Genomic DNA, 20,000 nt, shown 5'->3' with positions numbered 1-20,000 from the left:
ACTCTATATATGGAAAAACAACTCTTAAAAAATCCTAAGTGTATAGTTTAAACAGTATATGGCATATATAAACAGTGTACGGTTTGTTAAATTGGAGGGAGGGTCCTGAATAGGTGGATTTGTTTTCCGTACAAGGCATGAACATTTTGGGTCTACTTCTGGGTTGGGCAATGCTCCTAGATTCTCAAGGACCAGTTGAGACCAGGAGCGTTTTTGTGCAGCTTAGGTGTACCAGTTGTAACCATTCCTACACAGGTCAGATCTGCCCAGGGTAACCCAAGACTTAATTAAATATAGATTGGATTAGTGAAATGTGCTCTATTTGAGGATTGCCTCTGAATGTGCCCAAGAACCTCCCCTGTTGCAAAATGCTAAAACATGCAAGCAGGGATGTGGAACCTGTAGTTCTCCAGATGTTACCATCACCAGCCAATGAAGCCAATAGTCATGATTGGAGTTATAGTCCAAACACATCTGGAGGGCTACAGGTACCCCATCTGTGTTGACCAGACACCAGTTCTTACGAGTATGTGGCTCTCTGGTTCCAGCCCATTTTCTGCCACCATTCAACATAACAACAACAACAACTTATTACTTATACCCCCGCCCATCTGGCTGGGTTTCCCCAGCCACTCTGGGCGACTTCCAACAAAATATTAAAATACAATGGTCTGTTAAACATTAAAAGCTTCCCTAAAGAGGGCTGCCTTCAGATGTCTTCTAAAAGTCTGGTAGTTGTTGTTCTCTTTGACATCTGGTGGGAGGGCGTTCCACAGGGCGGGTGCCACTACGGAGAAGGCCCTCTGTCTGGTTCCCTGTAACTTGGCTTCTCGCAATGAGGGAACTGGCAGAAGGCCCTCGGCGCTGGACCTCAGTGTCTGGGCAGAACAATGGGGGTGGAGATGCTCCTTCAGGTATACTGGACTGAGGCCGTTTAGGGCTTTAAAGGTCAGCACCAACACTTTGAATTGTGCTCAGAAACGTACTGGGAGCAAATGTAGATCTTTCAAGACCAATGTCTGTGGTCTTGGCTGCCACCCCCAGTCACCAGTCTAGCTGCCGCATTCTGGATAAGTTGTAGTTTCTGGGTCACCTTCAAAGGCAGCCCCACATAGAGCGCATTACAGTAGTCCAAGTGAGAGACTACTCATGCACCACTAGAGCATGAGTGCACTAACTAGAGCATGCACCACTCTGGCGAGACAGTCCGTAGGCAGATAGGGTCTCAGCCTGCATACCAGATGGAGCTGGTAAACAGCTGCCCTGGACACAGAATTGACCTGCGCCTCCATGGACAGCTGTGAGTCCAAAATGATTCCCAGGCTGCGCACCTGGTCCTTCATGGGCACAGTTACCCCATTCAGGACCAGGGAGTCCTCCACACCTGCCTGCCTCCTGCCGTCCAAAAACAGTACTTCTGTCTTGTCAGGATTCAACCTCTGTTAGCCGCCATCCATCCTCCAACCGCCTCCAGACACTCACACAGGACCTTCACTGCCTTCACTGGTTCTGATTTGAAAGAGAGTTAGAGCTGGGTATCATCCGCATACTGATGAACACCCAGCCCAAACCCCCTGATGCTCTCTCCCAGTGGCTGCATGTAGATGTTGAAAAGCAGGGAGCAGAGGACAGAACCCTGAGGCACCCCACAAGTGAGAGCCTAGGGGTCTGAACACTCACCCCCCACCACCACTTTCTGAACATGGCCCAGGAGGAAGGAGCGGAACCACTGTATAACAGTGCCCCTAGCTCCCAGCCCCTCCAAACGGTCCAGAAGGATGTTATGGTTGATGGTATCAAAAGCCGCTGAGAGATCCAGCAGAACTAGATTCAAGCAGTTGGTTACCACTATTAAGAGTCTCAAACAGCTTAAGACTAGGATACCTGAAGGAGTATCTCCTCCCACATGAGGCTGCACATCATTAAAGGTCACATCCACACTGAACATTTAAAGCATATTCAAAGAATCCTGGGGACTGCAGTTTGTTAAGTCTGCTGGGAACTATAGCTCTGTGAGCAGCAAACCACAGTTCCCAGGCTTATTTGGGAGAAGTTGTGACTGTATAATTCTATTAAAATGCTTTAAATTTCTCTGCATCCTGTCACCAGCTGAGCTATGGCTGGTGGGGATGCAGGGTAGACCTTCCCCTGTGGCCATGCCTTAGCTGTGGAGTTCCCAACCCAGGGTGACTCAGTCTTGTCCCATTCCCTGATGATTTCCTGCTGCTTTGCAAAACAATTTCTTTTCCATTTTTGCTTGTTTCACTTGTCCTTTTAAATCTTTGAAACATGTCGTAAGTGGCCTTGAGCCTTTGTCTTGTGTTTTCAAATGTAAAGTCATCAGGATTTGCATGCTTATAATGAATAACTTCCTTATGGAAATGAATAGTGGTGTTTTAAAAGTTGCACCCTAAATGCCTTGGCCATGCAAGAATTAAGAGGTATATGTAATAGGTCTCTAACAGGCAGTATGACAACAGTATTAAATCAGACACTCTTGCTCCCATGCTTAAAATTAATGTCGTGCCATTTCCTAAGTTCTAGAGTTTGTTATAGATGCTTAATTTCAACACTTAGAAACAAAACAAAGTTTGCATTTGATTTTCCGGAATCCAATACTATACTGGCATATTCAAAACTGAGAACATCAATAATGTTCTAGAGTTAGGTTTTGTGTCACTGGGCTCTTAGTTCTAAAGCATTTACTAAGAAGTCTCAGTAGTTTCAATGGGCCATACTTCCAGAAATGCATGCTTAGACTCACAGCCTGATAAGGGTTATTATAAAACAGGACTGCATCTCAAATCTAAAGGGCACCTTCCAAATTAGAACTGAAACCTCTCGAAGCAGAGAAAATAAGCACCTGTAATGCAGTCTGCCAAGTGCCTTTTGAGGATAAAATGGACAGTTTCTTCACATAACCCTGTATTTAGCCTTCCAACATATTACAGCTTGGTGGAAACTTAATGTAACAGGTCTATAGTTATTGAATCTGAGGATTTTCCTAGTATGAGCCTGTTTGTCATGAGGCCAGAGTCTGACCTGGTTGAGCCAATAACTCATTTCTCATTCAGTCCTGGGTTACCTTCAATATAGATTGGGCTAAATAGTGTTCATACAGTGGTGCCTCGCAAGACGAAATTAATCCATTCCGCGATTCTCTTCGTCTAGCGGTTTTTTCGTCTTGCGAAGCAAGCCCATTGACGGCTTAGCGGCTTAGCGCTATTAGCGGCTTATCGGCTTATCAGCTTAGCGGATAAGCAGATAAGCAGCTTAGAAAAAGGGGGGGAGGGGGATAAAGTTGGAAAAACTCGCAAGACATTTTGTCTTGCGAAGCAAGCCTATAGGGAAATTCGTTTTGCGAAGCGCCTCCAAAACGGAAAACCCTTTCGTCTAGCGGGTTTTCCGTCTTGCGAGGCATTCGTCTTGCAGGGCACCACCAAAAAGGGCCTAAACTTTCAATTTTGTCTTCAAATACAAAATAAGAAAACAATATAAGATAGATTCTAAAAAGTGAAATCATAAACTAATATTCACTACATGGTGTCACCAGCATTAAAAGCTCTGCCATGCCTCTCAGCATGCCTCCCTTTTCTTGCAAGGAATCCTATTTGGAATAAGGGAATTTCCCTTTAAAAAGGGGAAAAGTTGACAGCTATGGCGGGGTGGGGTGGGGGCCTAAACTCGGTAGTCCTCCCCATTCTCTTTTGAGCAGAAGGCTCTGGACTTGTATGAGGCAAAGCAGTTGCAGCAGAAGCAACAGTAGCTGTAGACACCTCAGGCAACATGCCTCTTCCCTGGGAAGCAGAGCAAAAGCAAATATGGCAAAATATTCAGAATGAGGGATGAGAGCTGCCCCCACCCACTGTAGTGGCTATTGTGCTGTCACTTGCCCTCCCTTGTAAGGCTGTTGGCTCCGAAAGAAAACAGAGGGGAAGGGCAGTCACACACATTGTTCTGTTTTATATAGAAATATGAACTCTGAAGAAGCCTTTGATCCCAAGGAATGTCAGATGCTCCTAGCATGCCATTAATAACCATGCTACCGAAACCAGGTCTAACAGCATTTCACAGTGTATTGGTTTTTGACACCTGAGTGCATCTTATTTCACCAACGCTACAATTCAGCTAGAGATCTTTATGCATTATTTGTCTCATGCTTTTCCAAACAACGTGAAAGAATTTCTGAAAGGCACCTTAGAAAAAACAACAACTACTACTGAGAGCAAGCAGTTATTAGGATATCAAAGGATGAGACATCAGGGCTTAAAGGGCTTAAAAGTCCCCAGCAACTATGCACAATAATATTCCAGGGCCAGACCATTTTTTGCCCCAAGTTCAAGCTCTTAATGCTATGCAGCAGGGTGCCATGCCCAATTTGTATTGAACATTTAGCACAATTGAAAACATTGTTTTTCTTGCATAGGATAGGAGAAGTGACAAACGAGTCAAACCATCATCACAGGGCAAATCTAAATAAAGGTGGTCCCTTGGGCAGTTTCACATGTCAACTTTCTCCGAATCTCTGCTGCAGAAATATATGTGGGGGCTTCAACGAGACCAGTCCTCTTCAGGCAAATGAGTGGGACGACAGAGTGGTCAGAGGGAGAAGAGGGACAAGACTAGGAAGAGGACATGTTGGAAGCTGAAAAAGTAACGGGGCTTAGTGAGAATGGAGAAAGAAGTCCAGAATCAGAAATGGAAGCAGGAGAGTGGGATGAGGGAGGCCAAGAAACAGAGATAAGTCAGGCTGGTGAAGAGGCGGGGGTTTCTCCCCTTCCTGCTGAGACAAGCTCCCCTCCCCTCTGGTCTCCTAGGACCAGGAAGGGCATGAAGAGTAAAGGTGGGCATGCTGGCACAGTCTCTGACTGCTTGGGGAAGCCTGGAGAGAGGAGACTTAGGCAGCTGTGGGAAGGAGCTTCAGTCCTTGCACCTGCCTCATAGGGGCAAGACCTACCGAAGAAGAGTCGCTGTGCTCATTGGGCCTAGCTCTCCTGAACAGATCCTGTTTTTTTTTCTACTAAAGAGTTAAATTCACTTACTACGTGTGACTTAATGTTGGCTCACTCCTGACACAATTTTGCCAGTGCTACCCTTCCTTTCCAGCCCTTCAGCTCATCTGTTTGTAGGACATTTTTTTTTTTTTTGCACATAACAGACTCAAATTTCAGCATTCAAATTATGATTATTCAAATCAGCATTCAGACATTCAAATTATGCATAATTTAGTGGAGTTTTGGATGTTCTTGTTAGGTCCTGCATGAAGAGGCACAACTAAGGAAGAAGAGCTGGAGGGGCAAAAGACAGCTGGTTAAAAGTTATGGAGCAGAGTGGGACATGTTCAGGGCACAGATGCCTTGCTTGCTAACCGTTTAAAGACCTGGACAAGGTCAAGTTTGTTTCTCACCATCCAAGCAGGTAGTTCACATGCTCTCATGTTTTTTCTTCTCCTTCGCAATGAGTTCTAGAAACATGCTTCTTCAGAGAAGAGCCTTTATTCTCACAAAGCCCAATGCTATACCAGATTCCATACACTGTGCATAATTTGCTCTGCTGCATGTAGTAATTCACCTCTGCTTGTTCTGTGACTGCCAATGAGCCTTGAAAGCTTAGATCTTTGGCATGTCTATGATGCTATGCTAAAAGCAAATTGGCAGTGCTGGTAAAGCCTGTTCTCCACAATCTCAGAACCAAAACAAAAAGGAAAAAATGTTCAAAGTATACATTTCACTTTTAAACCTGTGCATGTGAGGGTTGCTATCATGAAAACAAGATCCTGTATTTCCCAGGCACACAGAGCTTTAATTAAATGCTGTTGAGCTGGTGTCACCAGCAAGAAAGAGGACTTGGTGCAGTATTTTTCATTAATTAAACTCCCCCCCCCCATAAAGAATGGTCAAGAAAATGCAGAGGAATAAAAATACATTTTCTATAGCAGAGCAAAATTATAGCTTGTATTTCAGAAACAACAATAAGAAAACTCCTCCTTTCTTTCTTTTCCTGCTAGTGAAGCAGGAAAAGCTTTATTATTTTCTTCAGGGAACATCTATTAGGCGATTCCTATCATGAGGAAATAGGACTGGATTTTGCTTTTTATTCTAAAAGTATCCAGTTCTAAAGTGCTCAACTGGGTGATACCTGGGTGATCACCTTCTTCCTTTGACGGCCACAGTGTCATCACCAGTTTTTGGCATCCATGTGTCTTGAGAGACAAGGGACTGTAAAGTCAAACTGCTGGAGAATCACAGTGCCTGCTGTGGCTGCAGAGACTCAAAACTGCTGCCTCCTGCATTGTCATCACCAAAGTGACCTCTCTGGAGCACAAGCCTAGGCAGTGTGCATGGAGGTTCTGGTCTGCCCAGATGATAACAGCCTCACTGTACCAAGTTATAACACTGCACATTCATGCAAAAGCATTTCTCTAGAAAATCCTTCCCCTAGACACTCTTCAGAACTTGAACAGATTTATTTTAGTGGATACTTTGGTTACAGCCTTTAATGTTGGTGGTGGTCTGGCTTTTTAAAGTTGTTTTGCTTGTTAATTCAAATCTAGCTAGTTACTTAGGAGCTTTAAAATATTCTGAAACTTGACCAGTGCCTTTTGAATTGATGAGGCTAAAAATCAAACTGTATAAATAAACCTTGCTCTCTTCAAATTTTTCTGGTGCTGAAGTTGAGATCCTGTAAATGTTCTAGCCCTGCTGAAGTATTTTAATCCCTCGTGTGATGAAAGAAAGCAGGAGCAAACATGCTAGCTCCATTGCCTTCCTTATTTTCCATTAGTCGAAGGGAGTCGACAGAGCGCTGCCGTGGCTGTTTAAATGCAGCTAAACCCACCCACCAGCTGGCCCTATTGGCTGGCTGAAAGGCCTGGCCGCGGCAGCAGAGGCAATCAGAAGCAGGGAGCCGAATACACCTCCCTGCTGCTGCGGGAAGCTGCTCCCACTCACAACTCCTCCCCTCTGGGAGGAGGAGAGGCCTTGAGTGCCCCTATGCCTTTTAGAACCCTGAAGCAGTTGGACATGGCACCAGTGACTTTCTGCAAATCTGCTAAGTTCTGAAGCTGTTTCAAACTTCATGCAGCAGCCCAGAATTCTACTTGTCAGCAGTATCTAACCCACTGATACTCCAGCTGTGTTTCGTGTGACATGTGTGAGAAATGTGAAGACACGTCTCTCCACTCAAGCAGTGGAACTGTTAGGGACCTGTGGCTAAGTGTTTGGCATATGCTCCAGACCTTTTCAGGCTTCAGATGTGCATTAGATCTTGGCTGCCACAGAAACAATGACGCAGCCTGTAAAGAAGAATGGTGTAGCATATGGCCTGTAGTTGCGTAAAGCAGAGCCCTTGAGAAAGACAAAAGGAGCTGTCTCCTTCTCCAACATCACGGAAGACAAACGGTCACTCAAAAGGCTAGATTTCAACCCATAATGGAAGGGGGTTAGCACAAGAGGATCGTTGCGCTTTTTGATAAATTATCCACCATGGAATGTCAGAATTGCTGGATTTAAACATATGTTGACCGGCAGGTTTGAAGGCTTCAGATCTCAGAGGCATAATATTTCATAAGAACAGCTGGATGTAACAGTCCACACGGAAGTGCTGGAATCTTATACATTTTAATACTTGTCAACCAAATTCAATATTTTGTTATCTAATGTTCTTTTTGAGGGGCCTTGCATGTGAACTGAGTGCCTCCTTTTGGAAGAAGGTATTTCAGCCCATCCGCAGAAGTAAGGTGACCCAAATAAGAGCGACTTCGATTATCTGAAAATGGGGAAATTGCAGGTGGAAGGAGAAGATTTAGGGAGGATTTTAATGTGTTGGAACTGTGTGATGTTTTGTATTAGCATTTTATAGGCTATATTTTTGCAGCTATGTTATGCATGCTTACTTGGAATTTAAGGCACAATGAGTTCAGTGGGACTGACTCCCAAGTTAGCACACAAAGGTTGGCAGCCTTTGAGTACTCTTTTATGTCAATGGTTTTCAAAATGTTCTGGGCCTTCAGGATAGGGCAGGGTGAATTCAAATGAAATACATAGTTCCTATAGGTTTTCAAAATGTTTCTCTGAACTCAAATCAGCTTAGAAGTAAAATGGACGACAAGAGGCATCCATTACAAAGGAGTCCCCAAGTAATAATGATTGGGTTAAGAAAAGCCGTGCTTATATTTCTTTTCTGATCAATACCACAGACTGGAATATAAAACAGAAGATTTGCTTGCTATTTAGGCACAGTTGCTATATGCTGAATGTGTGTCAAAACTTACTCACTTTGGAATTTAAGAAAAACTCGAACACAGTAATATATACGATATTCACTGATCCCACAGGTGTGTGGAGGGAGAAGGATATGGAACAGGGTGTAGACACATTTCTGCTCCATAAAACCACAGTCTGAACCAGGCCTATATCTTTCAAATTTTTAAGTTTCAGAAACACACACTTTCAAGACAATATTTCCACATTTGAAACAACAACAACTGAAACAAAGTACAATGCTGCAAAGTTATGCATTTCAAATGTGAAGCTTTGGAATTGTTTCAGCCCCCAGGTCTAGCGTTAAGGTTGGCAGAAAGGCTTTGTCTGTGTGGTGATGTACATCTGTTATGTAAACAAGAACTGCTTGAGTGAAATTTGCCTTCTCTGACTGTTTGTACTGAAGGAATTGTATGACCATAAAGAAAACAGTGAGAGACAAGCAATGAAAAAAGGGTGATACAGAAGAACAGAGGATGAAAAAGGCAACTAAAGAGAACCTGTCCCAGGAGATGCAATATACTACTTGACCTTTATTCTCTAGATTTGATTTGTTTGGAATGCAGCAGGTAATATTGAGACTTGGTACTCATGAATAGGGATACAATTGAAAGTTAGTAATTTCCACCTCAAAACCTCTTACATAGCTAGCACTCTAAAATATTGTCACTGAAGAGAAAGTATTTTCCAGTTTGGCTTATATAAATACCCTGCAGATTTCTAATATAGTTAATTTGGCAGTTGGACAAAGGTCATGAAATGTTCAATTTTCATATTAAAAGAGGTCATGTTTTGTAGAAACACTTGTTCTTTACTCTGGGGGGATGAATCAGAAAGGGGCCTGTGGGCTGCTTTGAACATGGCAGAAAACAGAGGAAGAAGAAAGATAACCTAAAATTCTTTCAAGAGGAGCAGGAAAGCTGCAAAAGAGTCAGATGCCTTGTAGATTGTCAGGGATTAAACAGAACAACCAAAGAGGGTTAATGGGATTGCAGGAAAACCAAAATATCCTTGAAATGATCACTTGTATAGACATAAAGTGTGCTCCGGATGGTGGAAGTGAGATTTGAGAACTATACTGAATAAGGGATATACCCTTTAGAACACTGTATCAGTTGGGCTGCAGAAGGACACAAGGAAACATTGTGAAAAGTATGAACGTAAAGGAAAGAAATCCGCAGTGCCAAACCATTGTAGATGCGTCGGTGTGCCCCCAAACCCTATGGAACTGTGGATAGTATCCCAATAAATGAACATTTTCTACAAAAGAAGAGCACACATGGACTAGAAAAGATGTGAAGTCAATACATGTAGTTAAAATGTGAATTCAGAATGTCTAGACTCAAAACCAGCTTTGACTCACTGTGGAACACAAAACAAAGGCCAAATTTTATCTAATAAAGCAGGAGTGCCTTAGGAGAGCTCAAGGCTCATCTCCAAAGGATGACATTTAGGCTCCGTTCAAATGCCACAATTTCTGGTCCAACAAACTGTGATTTGAACAATCAAGAATGGGCTGTGTGCCTGTCTGTTCCCTCCTCTAATCTCTTGCACCTTTTTTCAATGTAGCTTGGTTTCTTAACAAGAATTTCTCACGGTGTACAAACTAGGAATGAATGATCCCTGCAAAGCAGAGTTTCAGTTTGATTCTGGTTTCTATGGATTGTTCAAGCCACAGTTTTCTGGTTCAGATACCATGGGAAACTTGTTTGAGGAACCAGGAAGTACTGATGCAAAAGAAGAAGAAGAAGAAGAGTTTGGATTTGATATCCCACCTTTCACTCCCCTTCAGAAGTCTCAAAGCGGCTAACATTCTCCTTTCCCTTCCTCCCCCACAACAAACACTCTGTGAGGTGAGTGGGGCTGAGAGACTTCAGAGAAGTGTGACTGGCCCAAGGTCACCCAGCAACTGCATGTGGAGGAGCAGAGATGCGAACCCGGTTCCCCAGATTACGTGTCTACCGCTCTTAACCACTACACCACACTGGCCCCTCTCAAAAGAGGGGAGGAGGCAGTGGGTGAGCATATGACTTATTATAGCTCCAACAAACCATGGTTTGGTGAAATAGAACTGTTCTACATTACTTTCAGCAATGTTATTTAGGCCTGAGTTTAAGTGTATAATATATTTTAAGAAAAAAGAAGCTTGTGTGATTTAAATTAATTACCGATGATGAAACACCTCCTCACTCTCCACTTGTGTTGCCTCTTTTGTCTTGTGAATTGTTCAGTATTGATTTGAATCTCAAACCAAAAACAATCATCTCAAAAGTAGGCTGACCTATTAAATATAACCTATTAAACTGCCCAACAGGCCACATTTAAACACACAATTCTCTGAAAAAGCCTGCCAACAACCACTTTTTACCGCCCCACCCAATACACACAAATGAACAACTGAAATGGACTATCAGAAATTGTGTTTGAATGGCTGTTTTAGTTGTCCAGCTCCCATTGCCTTTATTTTGATTTCATTCTCTTACATACCAAAAACTGTTCCAGTTCATCCATTTTTCTCCTCTTGTGATTCCATGCATTTGCAACGGTCCTTTTGGCAGAACCATGGCTCATGCATTTCACACCAACCTCTTATGGCAAGTTTCTGATTCATTGTTGTTTGGGCACTAAGCATTTATGTTCATTGCTTGGTTATTTCTGGGGTTGTTGTTTTTTTACACTAAGGAATATGTGAACTGATTTCATTGATAAAGCACTGTGTTTGAGATAATGGGAGAAATTTGAAATTTGTATTTCATGTTAGGTCTATGAAATGATAGCTCATGCACACATGTAGGCCACCACTTTACTCTGCCACTATGAAGCTACGCCCATGCATGCATGAACCATTTCTTGATGATTGGCAGCTGACTGTGAATTGAACCCACCGCAGAGGTGATACTGAAATTCTATTTATGGTGTTGTACCTATGATGCCTAGTCTCATTTGCGCATTTAAATCATGATTTAATGTTGCACTCATCAAGTGATGAGCTTTTGTGTGTGAACATTGTCTTTATATGTTTATGAACAATATAATGTGTTGTTTCTGACCTGTAAACTATCCAGTGCTACTGCAATAATATTTTGGCTTTTGTTCTGCTGGTTAGAGGCTGTGAATTTCAAAATGGGCTCATATCTTTCCGTTTGTAGGAATTTTTTTTGTCACATATAGTTACAAACTTAACTACAATAGTTAAAATTCAAGCAATTAGCATCTGAGCTTGCGTGTGTGTGGCTGTGGCCCAGGGGTCTGAGAATTATTAATCTGCCTCTACAAACATCCAATTGTGGAGAATTCAAAAGAGAACGGAATAAAGTTTTCAACAAAGCATCCATGCATTTTGCTTCTATATAGATCCCACAAAACCCCAAAGGATCCTGCAAACTTCTACAATCCATACTATGGGGATATGAGACTTTTCAGCATAAGACAGCTGCAGGCACTCTATCTCTAGAGTGATCTTTTTGTTAGGAGGAAGTAGAAAGAATTGTGAAAGTGCAACAAATGGGGGTTAGAATATTATATAAAAAAGGAACATCAACTGTTCGATCAAAGGAATGTAACATTTAAACAACTAAAGAGGAAATGATAAAGGGCTGCAGTGGCTGCTGAGCGCAACAGCATATAAGGCTAGAAAGATCAGGGAGTTGATGAGCAGGGAAGCAAAATACAAGAGGCTAGATCTGAAATGTGAAGTGAAACAATATGAAGTGAATATAGAGGAGAACAGGAGAATGTGTGTTTTGGGGAGTTGGAGGAGGGGAGATGTTACTTGTGAACGGTATCAGTTACGGTACAGAAAACATTTTAATTCCACAGCAAATTTATTTGTTCTTTTACTACCCACATGCACGGAGCTGCATAGATCCTCCCACTTCCGGACACACACACTCCTCAATACTTATTTCAACATGGTCCACAACATCACTATAAATATTAAAAATTTAAATACAACAAGAAGGGGGAGTGCTACCTTTTGCTCAATTGGCTTGTCAATTTGAAATGCCAGGTGGTGCTCCTAAAACCTGAAACGTTCATTCAGACAGATAGAGCCTACATGTGAATCTGATGATACAAAAGGTCAGATACAAAGCTTCAGCATCTTATGAAGTCCACAAGTAGCAATCTTCTACACTAAACTAAAGCCAGCAAGAAAGTAAACAAAATCTATAACAATATCAGGAGAGAGGGACAAAATTGCCAATTTCAGTTTCTCATTTTTCAACGTTAAGTTTAGTTTGCCTCATGTTCCCGTCAATTTGCAATTTGTTTTTAACATTTTAGGACACATTTCTCCTAGCACACGCCTATTTTTGTATGCAATTTTTGCATTTTATGCACATTTCCCTCTAATATACATGTGCGCACATGCTTTTTTGATAAAAGTACTGTCTTGCAAAATTCGGAGAATCGCAAATTTCAAATGACAGCTGTATTTCAGTTTGCGTATTGCTTCAAAAAATTGCAGAATTAAGTAGGTCCTCATTAAAATACAAAAGGCACAAAATTTCTTTCCCATCTCCAACTGTAGGTAATATTTTCAATTATTTTCCTGGCCTTTTTAAGACTGCAACATAACACAACATTTTCAAGCTACCTTAATATATTACAACAAGGAGATTAAATGGTGCTTATGCGTGATGTATTTCACAAAATGCTACAGCAGTGGTATCATCACTGACTCAATTAAATGATTCTCAATCATTCTCCCAAAGCTTGGTGCAGCTTTAAGCATTTGATTTATTTTAGAATATGCTGCGTGCAAATTTCACTCAGTGAACAAGGACTTTGCATCATAGAAGCCTCCTACAACAGAAGAGCCTCCAAAGTAAATTGAGATGCATCATGAGGTGGGACAAAAAGCAGAAATACAAAAAATGCAAAGACAGGGGTACAGGAATGGTATGAAGTTAAAAACACAAGGGAATGAAAGGGATTGAAACTGGAATGATAGGTAACCTACTGTAAGTAGTGTGAAAGCATAACAGTAGGGGACTGGAATAATCAGATATGGGAACAATCTGACAATGGACTGGTTTCAAATTGAAGCACCTCAAACAGACCTTAGAGCAGAATAATCACACTTGCCTTTGGGAACAAAATTTAAAGAATAAAAAAAGTTTGAAAATATAAAAAGTTTGATGTTTATGCAGATCAAACTGCAAAGAAGGAGAAGGAGAAGAAAGACCCAGGCTGGGCAAAAGTTGGAAAGGTAAAGAGGATAGGGGTTGGGAAAGATAGCAGAATACAAAAGGTGGAAAAGGATGACTGAAGCTATGCAGAGCTGAAACTCCCCTTTCTTGCATAGTGCAGAATTGGAGGACGAAAGACTGACTGAGCTCGCATCTGCTCATCTTTCAGATGAGCTTCCATCCTTATTTGCTTTCTTCCTCTGTGCACTTTTGCTAAACTCAAATGTAACCTCTGCAGCAAATACTGTTATCATAAGAGACCATGGGTGCACACACAGCTTCAACTAATTTTAAAATGAAGCTGAATACAAGGATTGTAGTGTCTATGGGCCAAGTAATGCGCTGGGATGCTATAAGAAAATACCTTCAGGAAACAGCTCCTAGTTCCTTTTCTGAGCTGGTGTTTTGAGAACAGTTCAGAAAATAGCAACTCTCCCCCCACCCCCCTCAACTGTTCCTAGTGGGGGACAAAAACGTCACTAGTGCTATGGGGTAACACCTGCAAGCCCTAAAAATGTGGCACTCATTCACACATTCATGTAGGTCAGTTGGTCCCTTGTACCTTGATCATTTAGCATGACGACTCACAGCAACTCAAATGAAAAGCACTTTTAAAAGGTGATACCATGCTGCTTCTCTGCTCTGTCTGGCTGAATGACTGGGCAGGGCATGGGCTTTTATAAGCCTCATTCCCACCTCTGGCTCACAGCCACGGGAGATTCTGGGGGAACACAGCCCAGCACCTCACCCACTGTGAGGCAGTAGCAGTCTCCCACCCAGGCTTTGCTGCAAAGGCAAGGATCCCCTTCAGTCCTTGGCATCTGCTCTGCCATGGCCCATTCATTCACAGATGCAAGTCTATGCCTGATGATTAATCAGCGATTAACACACGTGTGAAGTACTCCTGTCTCTAGTTCTTTAATGTTGATGTGAACAAACCTAAATATCGTGTGCCAGTCAAAGTGGATGATATTGAGCTATGTTCCCATTAGCATTCTTTTTTTAACTCAAAGGGGGAAATGCTTTTGTCCTTTGTGCAAATTGATATCGCTTATGCAGCAGAATGCTTCCAAGGAAAGTTAATATTAGAAAACAATGTTGCTGTTTACGTTCATCACTGTGGCTGCTGCAACCACATGGGTGTAAGGTTTCCTGTAAGATCAGTTTTGGGCGTCACAACATGGCAGCAGTCAATAGACAAGTTTACACGTAACATAGTAACATGGTTCAGCATAGGCTGGAACAAGCTCATGCAAGATTTGGGCTTGTGGGGACGGAGGAATGGTTTATTCAGAACCAAAGATTGTGGATTATAATGAACTCTGATTAGTTTAACATGTCAGCTTCCTAACCTAGGGTTTGATGCTGGACTGTTCTGAAACTGACCAGAGTGCCTTATAAACTATGATTCCTGATTTACATGGGATGACAAGCTGGGATCAAGGAAATGAACCTAAAGGCTGCTCTTGGCTACATAGAAGTTGAAGGAGGAGGACCATGCAAGCCCACATCTTGCTTGGCCTCATTCCAGCTTGTGCACACAGTGCTAAACCATTGTTTAGAGCTTATGTGAAAAATGGGCCACAGTCATCAATTCACAAATGGCATAGCAACCTGCACTGTACTATTTCTACTTGTAATGTGACAGTGAGGCATTAGTTTACAAAATCAGAAGTCAGGGAAATGAAGGAGAAGGCAGCATGAATATTAAGTTCAGAAATTAGTTGCTTCAGCTGAATTATCTTAAAAAGCCCTTCTGAGCTTTGGACAAGCAATGGTCCCTCACCATATAGGAAGCACAGCAAAATTTGATTTCATGATACATTCTGAGACACACCTCACTTTGATTGACTTTGACAGCCACTTTGATTAATGCCTAGAAGGAACATGCGAGGAAAACACTGCCTCTGTGCATGAACAGAGTACATTGTCTTCTATACTAGGTACCAACAAACACCTGGGCTTCAAAGAAAGGAATTAGAGACTGCAGTTTTAAGCAAGTCAACAAAGCCCTATTAAAATTATCCCAACTCACACATGAGCTGCTTCTCATGTTAGCTTCCTTTGAGATTGGCTCCTAGGTAGATTTCTGCAACAAACCCCACAGTCTGGTAATAGACCAATCAGCATATGATCATATGACCTGAAAGTAAACCTAAATACAACTTGACCTTTGCCGAGAAAAACCTGAGAGTTAAACCATATGTGAGGTGGGAGATCCATGATTCAAACTCCTAATGTGTGCGTTTATTTTACAAAAAGCAGATTGTGAGGGCCCCAGTTTGGATCAGTGCCATGGTGCACTTGGGATGAGGATATTTAATCCTTTGCTTGTGCATCATGGTCATGAGCCCATGTGCTCTCTGAAGTTTTCATGAATTACAGAGAGGGGAAACAGTCTTGTATTAAGTAAGCTTTGCCCTGCTTGGCTAAGAGATATCTGGGGGTGAGTGATTTAAATTGGGAAACTGGTGCCAGGACAAAGTGTTAGATCTACCTCCATGCTTCAGCCCCTATTTAAATTGGGTGCTTGTTGTAAATATAGAATTATTGGGAGTTCGACCGCTGAACTTCCACATCCTGTGTAGTTTTCACCCTGAATAAGAGGACTCTCAGTCTACACTGCTTCTGCTTTTACTCAGAAGTTTTATTTTATCTTAATTCTCATTCATTACAAATTTATTGGAGGTTGGTTATCTGACTGCCTAATTGGTGTGTTTCTAAATAACTTACCCACTCAAACCAGGAAGACTGGGATCTAACTATTTGGCAAATGTTCCATGACTAACTTTATGAATTATGGCTGCCTATCTGGCACCTTGATCTCAGTGTGTGACAGTGTATCTGCTCTGTCGTACTAACACATTATCACTGAAATATTGATGCTATAACAAGTTCAGTTATGCTGCACTGGGGTACTGCTACCACAGCCTATCCTAAGCAGTTGAAGTAAGCCTTGGGACATGCTATTTCCCCCCCCCCCCCCATTTTTGATACTTAGGTTTTGTAGCTCCTTCCACACAGTTGTTCATCTCTCACACTGAAATCATTTGTATAATCTGCACTCAGCTTCCATCATTAACATATCTATGCACTTTGTAGCATGCAAATACCACTAGGCACGGCATACAGAGTTGTGCATGCTGGTTGAATGTACACTGTACATGCAGTATATCCTATGTACAATTGGCATATACTGCTCAGTGCACATAGAGGAAGAAAAAGAGAGACAGAGGAAGAAAGAGATCTGCTACCCTGTTACCAAACAACTCTAAATAGCAAATGTCATTCATTTCTATGAGATAGCTGTTTTTAATACACATGATCTAATTCTTGTTTGCTCTTTAAAGTTTTATTGTCTTGGCATTTTAGACAGAAAGAGAGCATTAGCATACTCAGGAGAAATGCTACAAGTAAAAGGCCTGAAGCTACCCAAATGCATGGTTGATAGCATACAGCACGGGATATAAAAACTTTTGTCTGATGGCTCACTTTACTTGTTTTAGAGTACTGTTGCTCTCCAGAGCTTATATTCATGTTCTTTCTACTTCAAGTTTTATTACTTCTTTTGTATTATTTAATACATCTAAAGACACTTCCAAAAGACAAATTTTTCCATTTTGAAAAAAAGTAATGGTTTGGAACTCGCTAAAGCACATTAATGGTCTTGCTCAGTAGTGTGTGCCTATAGTCCCCCCCCCACCTCACAAGGTGATACAATAAATGGCAAATAAAGCAATTAGGCAGATGATCTTCAAGATATAAATATATCTGTCAGATAATATATTTACAGGCCTTGAAAGAGAAATAAACCAGGAAGCAAAACCACTTAGAAATCTCTAAGTGTACAAAGGCAAATCAAAATGAGCATCTCTGATAACGTACTAGGGGGGAAAACCTATAGTGTTTGACTTGAAATTACTATTCTGCATTGCATGTATAATAAATATGGGAAATATGAAAGAGAAAATTAAATAATAAGGACACACTGAGTGCAACATTTTAAATACAAGGATATTATCATTAACTAAGGACATAATTGTACATTAAAAAGAATCATTCTACATCTATGTCTACTTAGATGTCACTTCTCTAATTATTATATAAATAACCTGGGAAATGATACCTCCAAGGTACATGTTTTACTATTTACTAAACAAAAAAATGCCCCGTTTGACACCCCTGATTAAGGCCAGGCATTTCTTAGGCCTCATACACATTTCTGAAATCCACAATACATCAATTTTTAATACTGCCACTCTCTGAGCTGCATTAAAAAGATGGTGGGGGAAAGATTTTAGAGTAATTAATGATATAGTTAGCTGCTAAATATTAATAGGAATCGTAGTCTTGCATAAAATATAACATATAAACCTTGCCAATACAGACACACCAGTAATTAAAGTTGAATATGTAATTACGCTGATTTATAAGACAGGCAAAAAGTTACACTTTACTAGCTTCTATGTAAACTCTGGGTAACAGTTAAACTTTGCATTTTATGGTAATATAAATGGGCAGTATCTCTGTGACAGTCCATAAACATGATAAGGACTTGTGGGTCTAGTTAAATTACTACTAATTCTAACTACTCCTGCTATGCAATCTTAACAGATGAAAATTCAGTAAAGAATCCAGATATTTGATCGGAAGTAGAATTCATTGCACTGAATATTCAAATGATGATGATCACAGGCACAATAAAAGCACCTATATTATGAGCAGTGTTGCGCCAGTATTTTTTGCAATCACATTAACAACTTGTTTCTCAAGGCTGAAACATGGTTGCATTCACCCAAGTCCAATCTAAACCAAAGAGATGTTCCAAGTACACCTAGCTGTGTGCGGGGTTGCAGCCCAAGGCCACAACACACAGAGAATGGGATTCACATTCTATTCTATGTGAGAGAAACCTTTTGCAAGCACACAAGCCTTTCCCACTGCCCACTTATGTCATCATGAACTGAGATTTATTCAGAGGGAGGGGAAGTGTTCACATCATGGGAGCTGTTTCTCAGTCCATGTGAATAGTTTCTGAATACGCTTGCATGCATTTGAAAGGATGTTAGGGGAACACAAAGTTTTTGTCAATAAGGGATGCTGACCGCACTTACATGTGAGGCTGAGGAGAGCAGCCTGGGCTGCTGTTTCCATTGCTGTCAATGTGATCCAGCGAACCATTGAGGTCTTCATGGACTGCCTGTAGTAAGCCACTGGATGCGTTATTTATCAATCCGGGGTTACCAAGCAAAGGTAAACTACTCTCTGCCAGCGCAGCCTAGCAAAAGAAAGAGGCAGAGTTTTTAGCCATTTGATCATTGGAAGTAGCTTCAACATGTATTGATGTAGATCTGTGTAAACAGGCCCAATTGATGACGAGAAACATCTCTGGGCCATTTGTTCCACATCTGACTTTGTACACTTGCCCACACATTCGTGCATCGCTGCATGGAGCTACCAAATGTGCTCTGACACCGACATGCACAATGTTTTCTGCTTTCAAACTATTTCTAACTCCAAAACGCCTTTAAACTCTCAACCCTCACGCAGCATACAGTTGTTTTGTCCCGCAGACACCAGCTGGATGATAAAAAAAAAATGACCAGAACTTAACTGAAAATAAAGGAGTCTTGACATTTGCCTTTTCTGCATAAAAATTATATCTTATAATTAAACTTTAAAGTTTTTGCCATGAGCACCATGTTCCCCAACACTATGATGTGAAATCATTCATGACAGCTGGGATAAATATTAATGCATATCCACATGCATTTGCAAAAGCTTCTATCAATCTAGCATTTGCAGCAAAACTGAGTGTTCCAGATTTTGCCACAGGGTGTCCTTCTTGCTTCTTCACATCAAAAGTAATGAGAATTGGAACTAGTACTTCTTGCAGTGCTAGGTAATACAACTTACTTGGGTGATTAACACACCTATTAGCAATCCCGTAACTTGTCACATAAACATAAAGAAGAAGAGCTCTGCAACAGAGAACAGCATCACTGGAGCGAAGTGGGCATTTCAAAGAAATGAAGGCTTGGACAGGTTTACCTGTAAGCTTGCGTTAAGTGCTGCTCCATAGCCTAAGCTGGTGGGTATGTTTTTCACTAACGTCGGGCTTCTGAAAATAAATAATTTTTCATAGTTTAATTCATTTGCTTATTTTAAAGAAGGCAAGCCTGCAGGGTGACAGAAGGTGTTGATAAATGAATGTTCCCATCAGAAAAGAAAACCCTAATTCTAAATGAAAAATGAAACAGAGTTGGTGTGGGGTTTCAGCTTGCTAAACACAGGGATTTGTGCACATCAAAACACCAAGTTACCTGTTACACTTCTGATGTACACAGTGATCCCAATTATGAGAAAAGCCCAGTGAAAGCATGGGTGTTCTGATCTGCACTGGGATTTTATTGCATTGAACAAACTGAGTATTAGAGCTATCTACATGGCAGATGGTAATGGTAAGTAGTTAAGAAGTTTCAGACCACAACAAATTATATACATTGTGCCTTTTTATACACAAAGAGCAAAAAGCAAGAGAGTAGTC

At 41.3% G+C, this 20,000-nt stretch overlaps 1 protein-coding gene across 8 annotated transcripts in view; it reads right to left on the bottom strand.

The window, feature by feature from the left end:
* Positions 1-20,000, bottom strand: part of FOXP2 (forkhead box P2) — a 315,106-nt gene that overhangs the window by 6,758 nt on the left and 288,348 nt on the right. For 7 of the 8 annotated variants that reach the window (XM_079994182.1, XM_079994177.1, XM_079994178.1 and 4 more), the window contains 2 exons: positions 19,505-19,574; positions 18,568-18,731 (listed from right to left, as the gene is read on the bottom strand). In XM_079994182.1, coding sequence (XP_079850308.1) covers positions 18,568-18,731; positions 19,505-19,574 — 234 coding nt within the window. Of the gene's footprint in view, positions 1-12,234; positions 12,327-18,567; positions 18,732-19,504; positions 19,575-20,000 lie in introns of all 8 variants that reach the window. The other variant, XR_013843191.1, reaches the window with a different exon arrangement.

The sequence above is a fragment of the Podarcis cretensis genome (genome assembly GCF_951804945.1).
Source record: "Podarcis cretensis genome assembly, chromosome: 10".
Classification (NCBI taxonomy): Eukaryota; Metazoa; Chordata; class Lepidosauria; order Squamata; family Lacertidae; genus Podarcis; species Podarcis cretensis.
The sequence above is the reverse complement of the archived record's forward strand: the minus strand, read 5'-3'. Positions and strand labels throughout refer to the sequence as shown.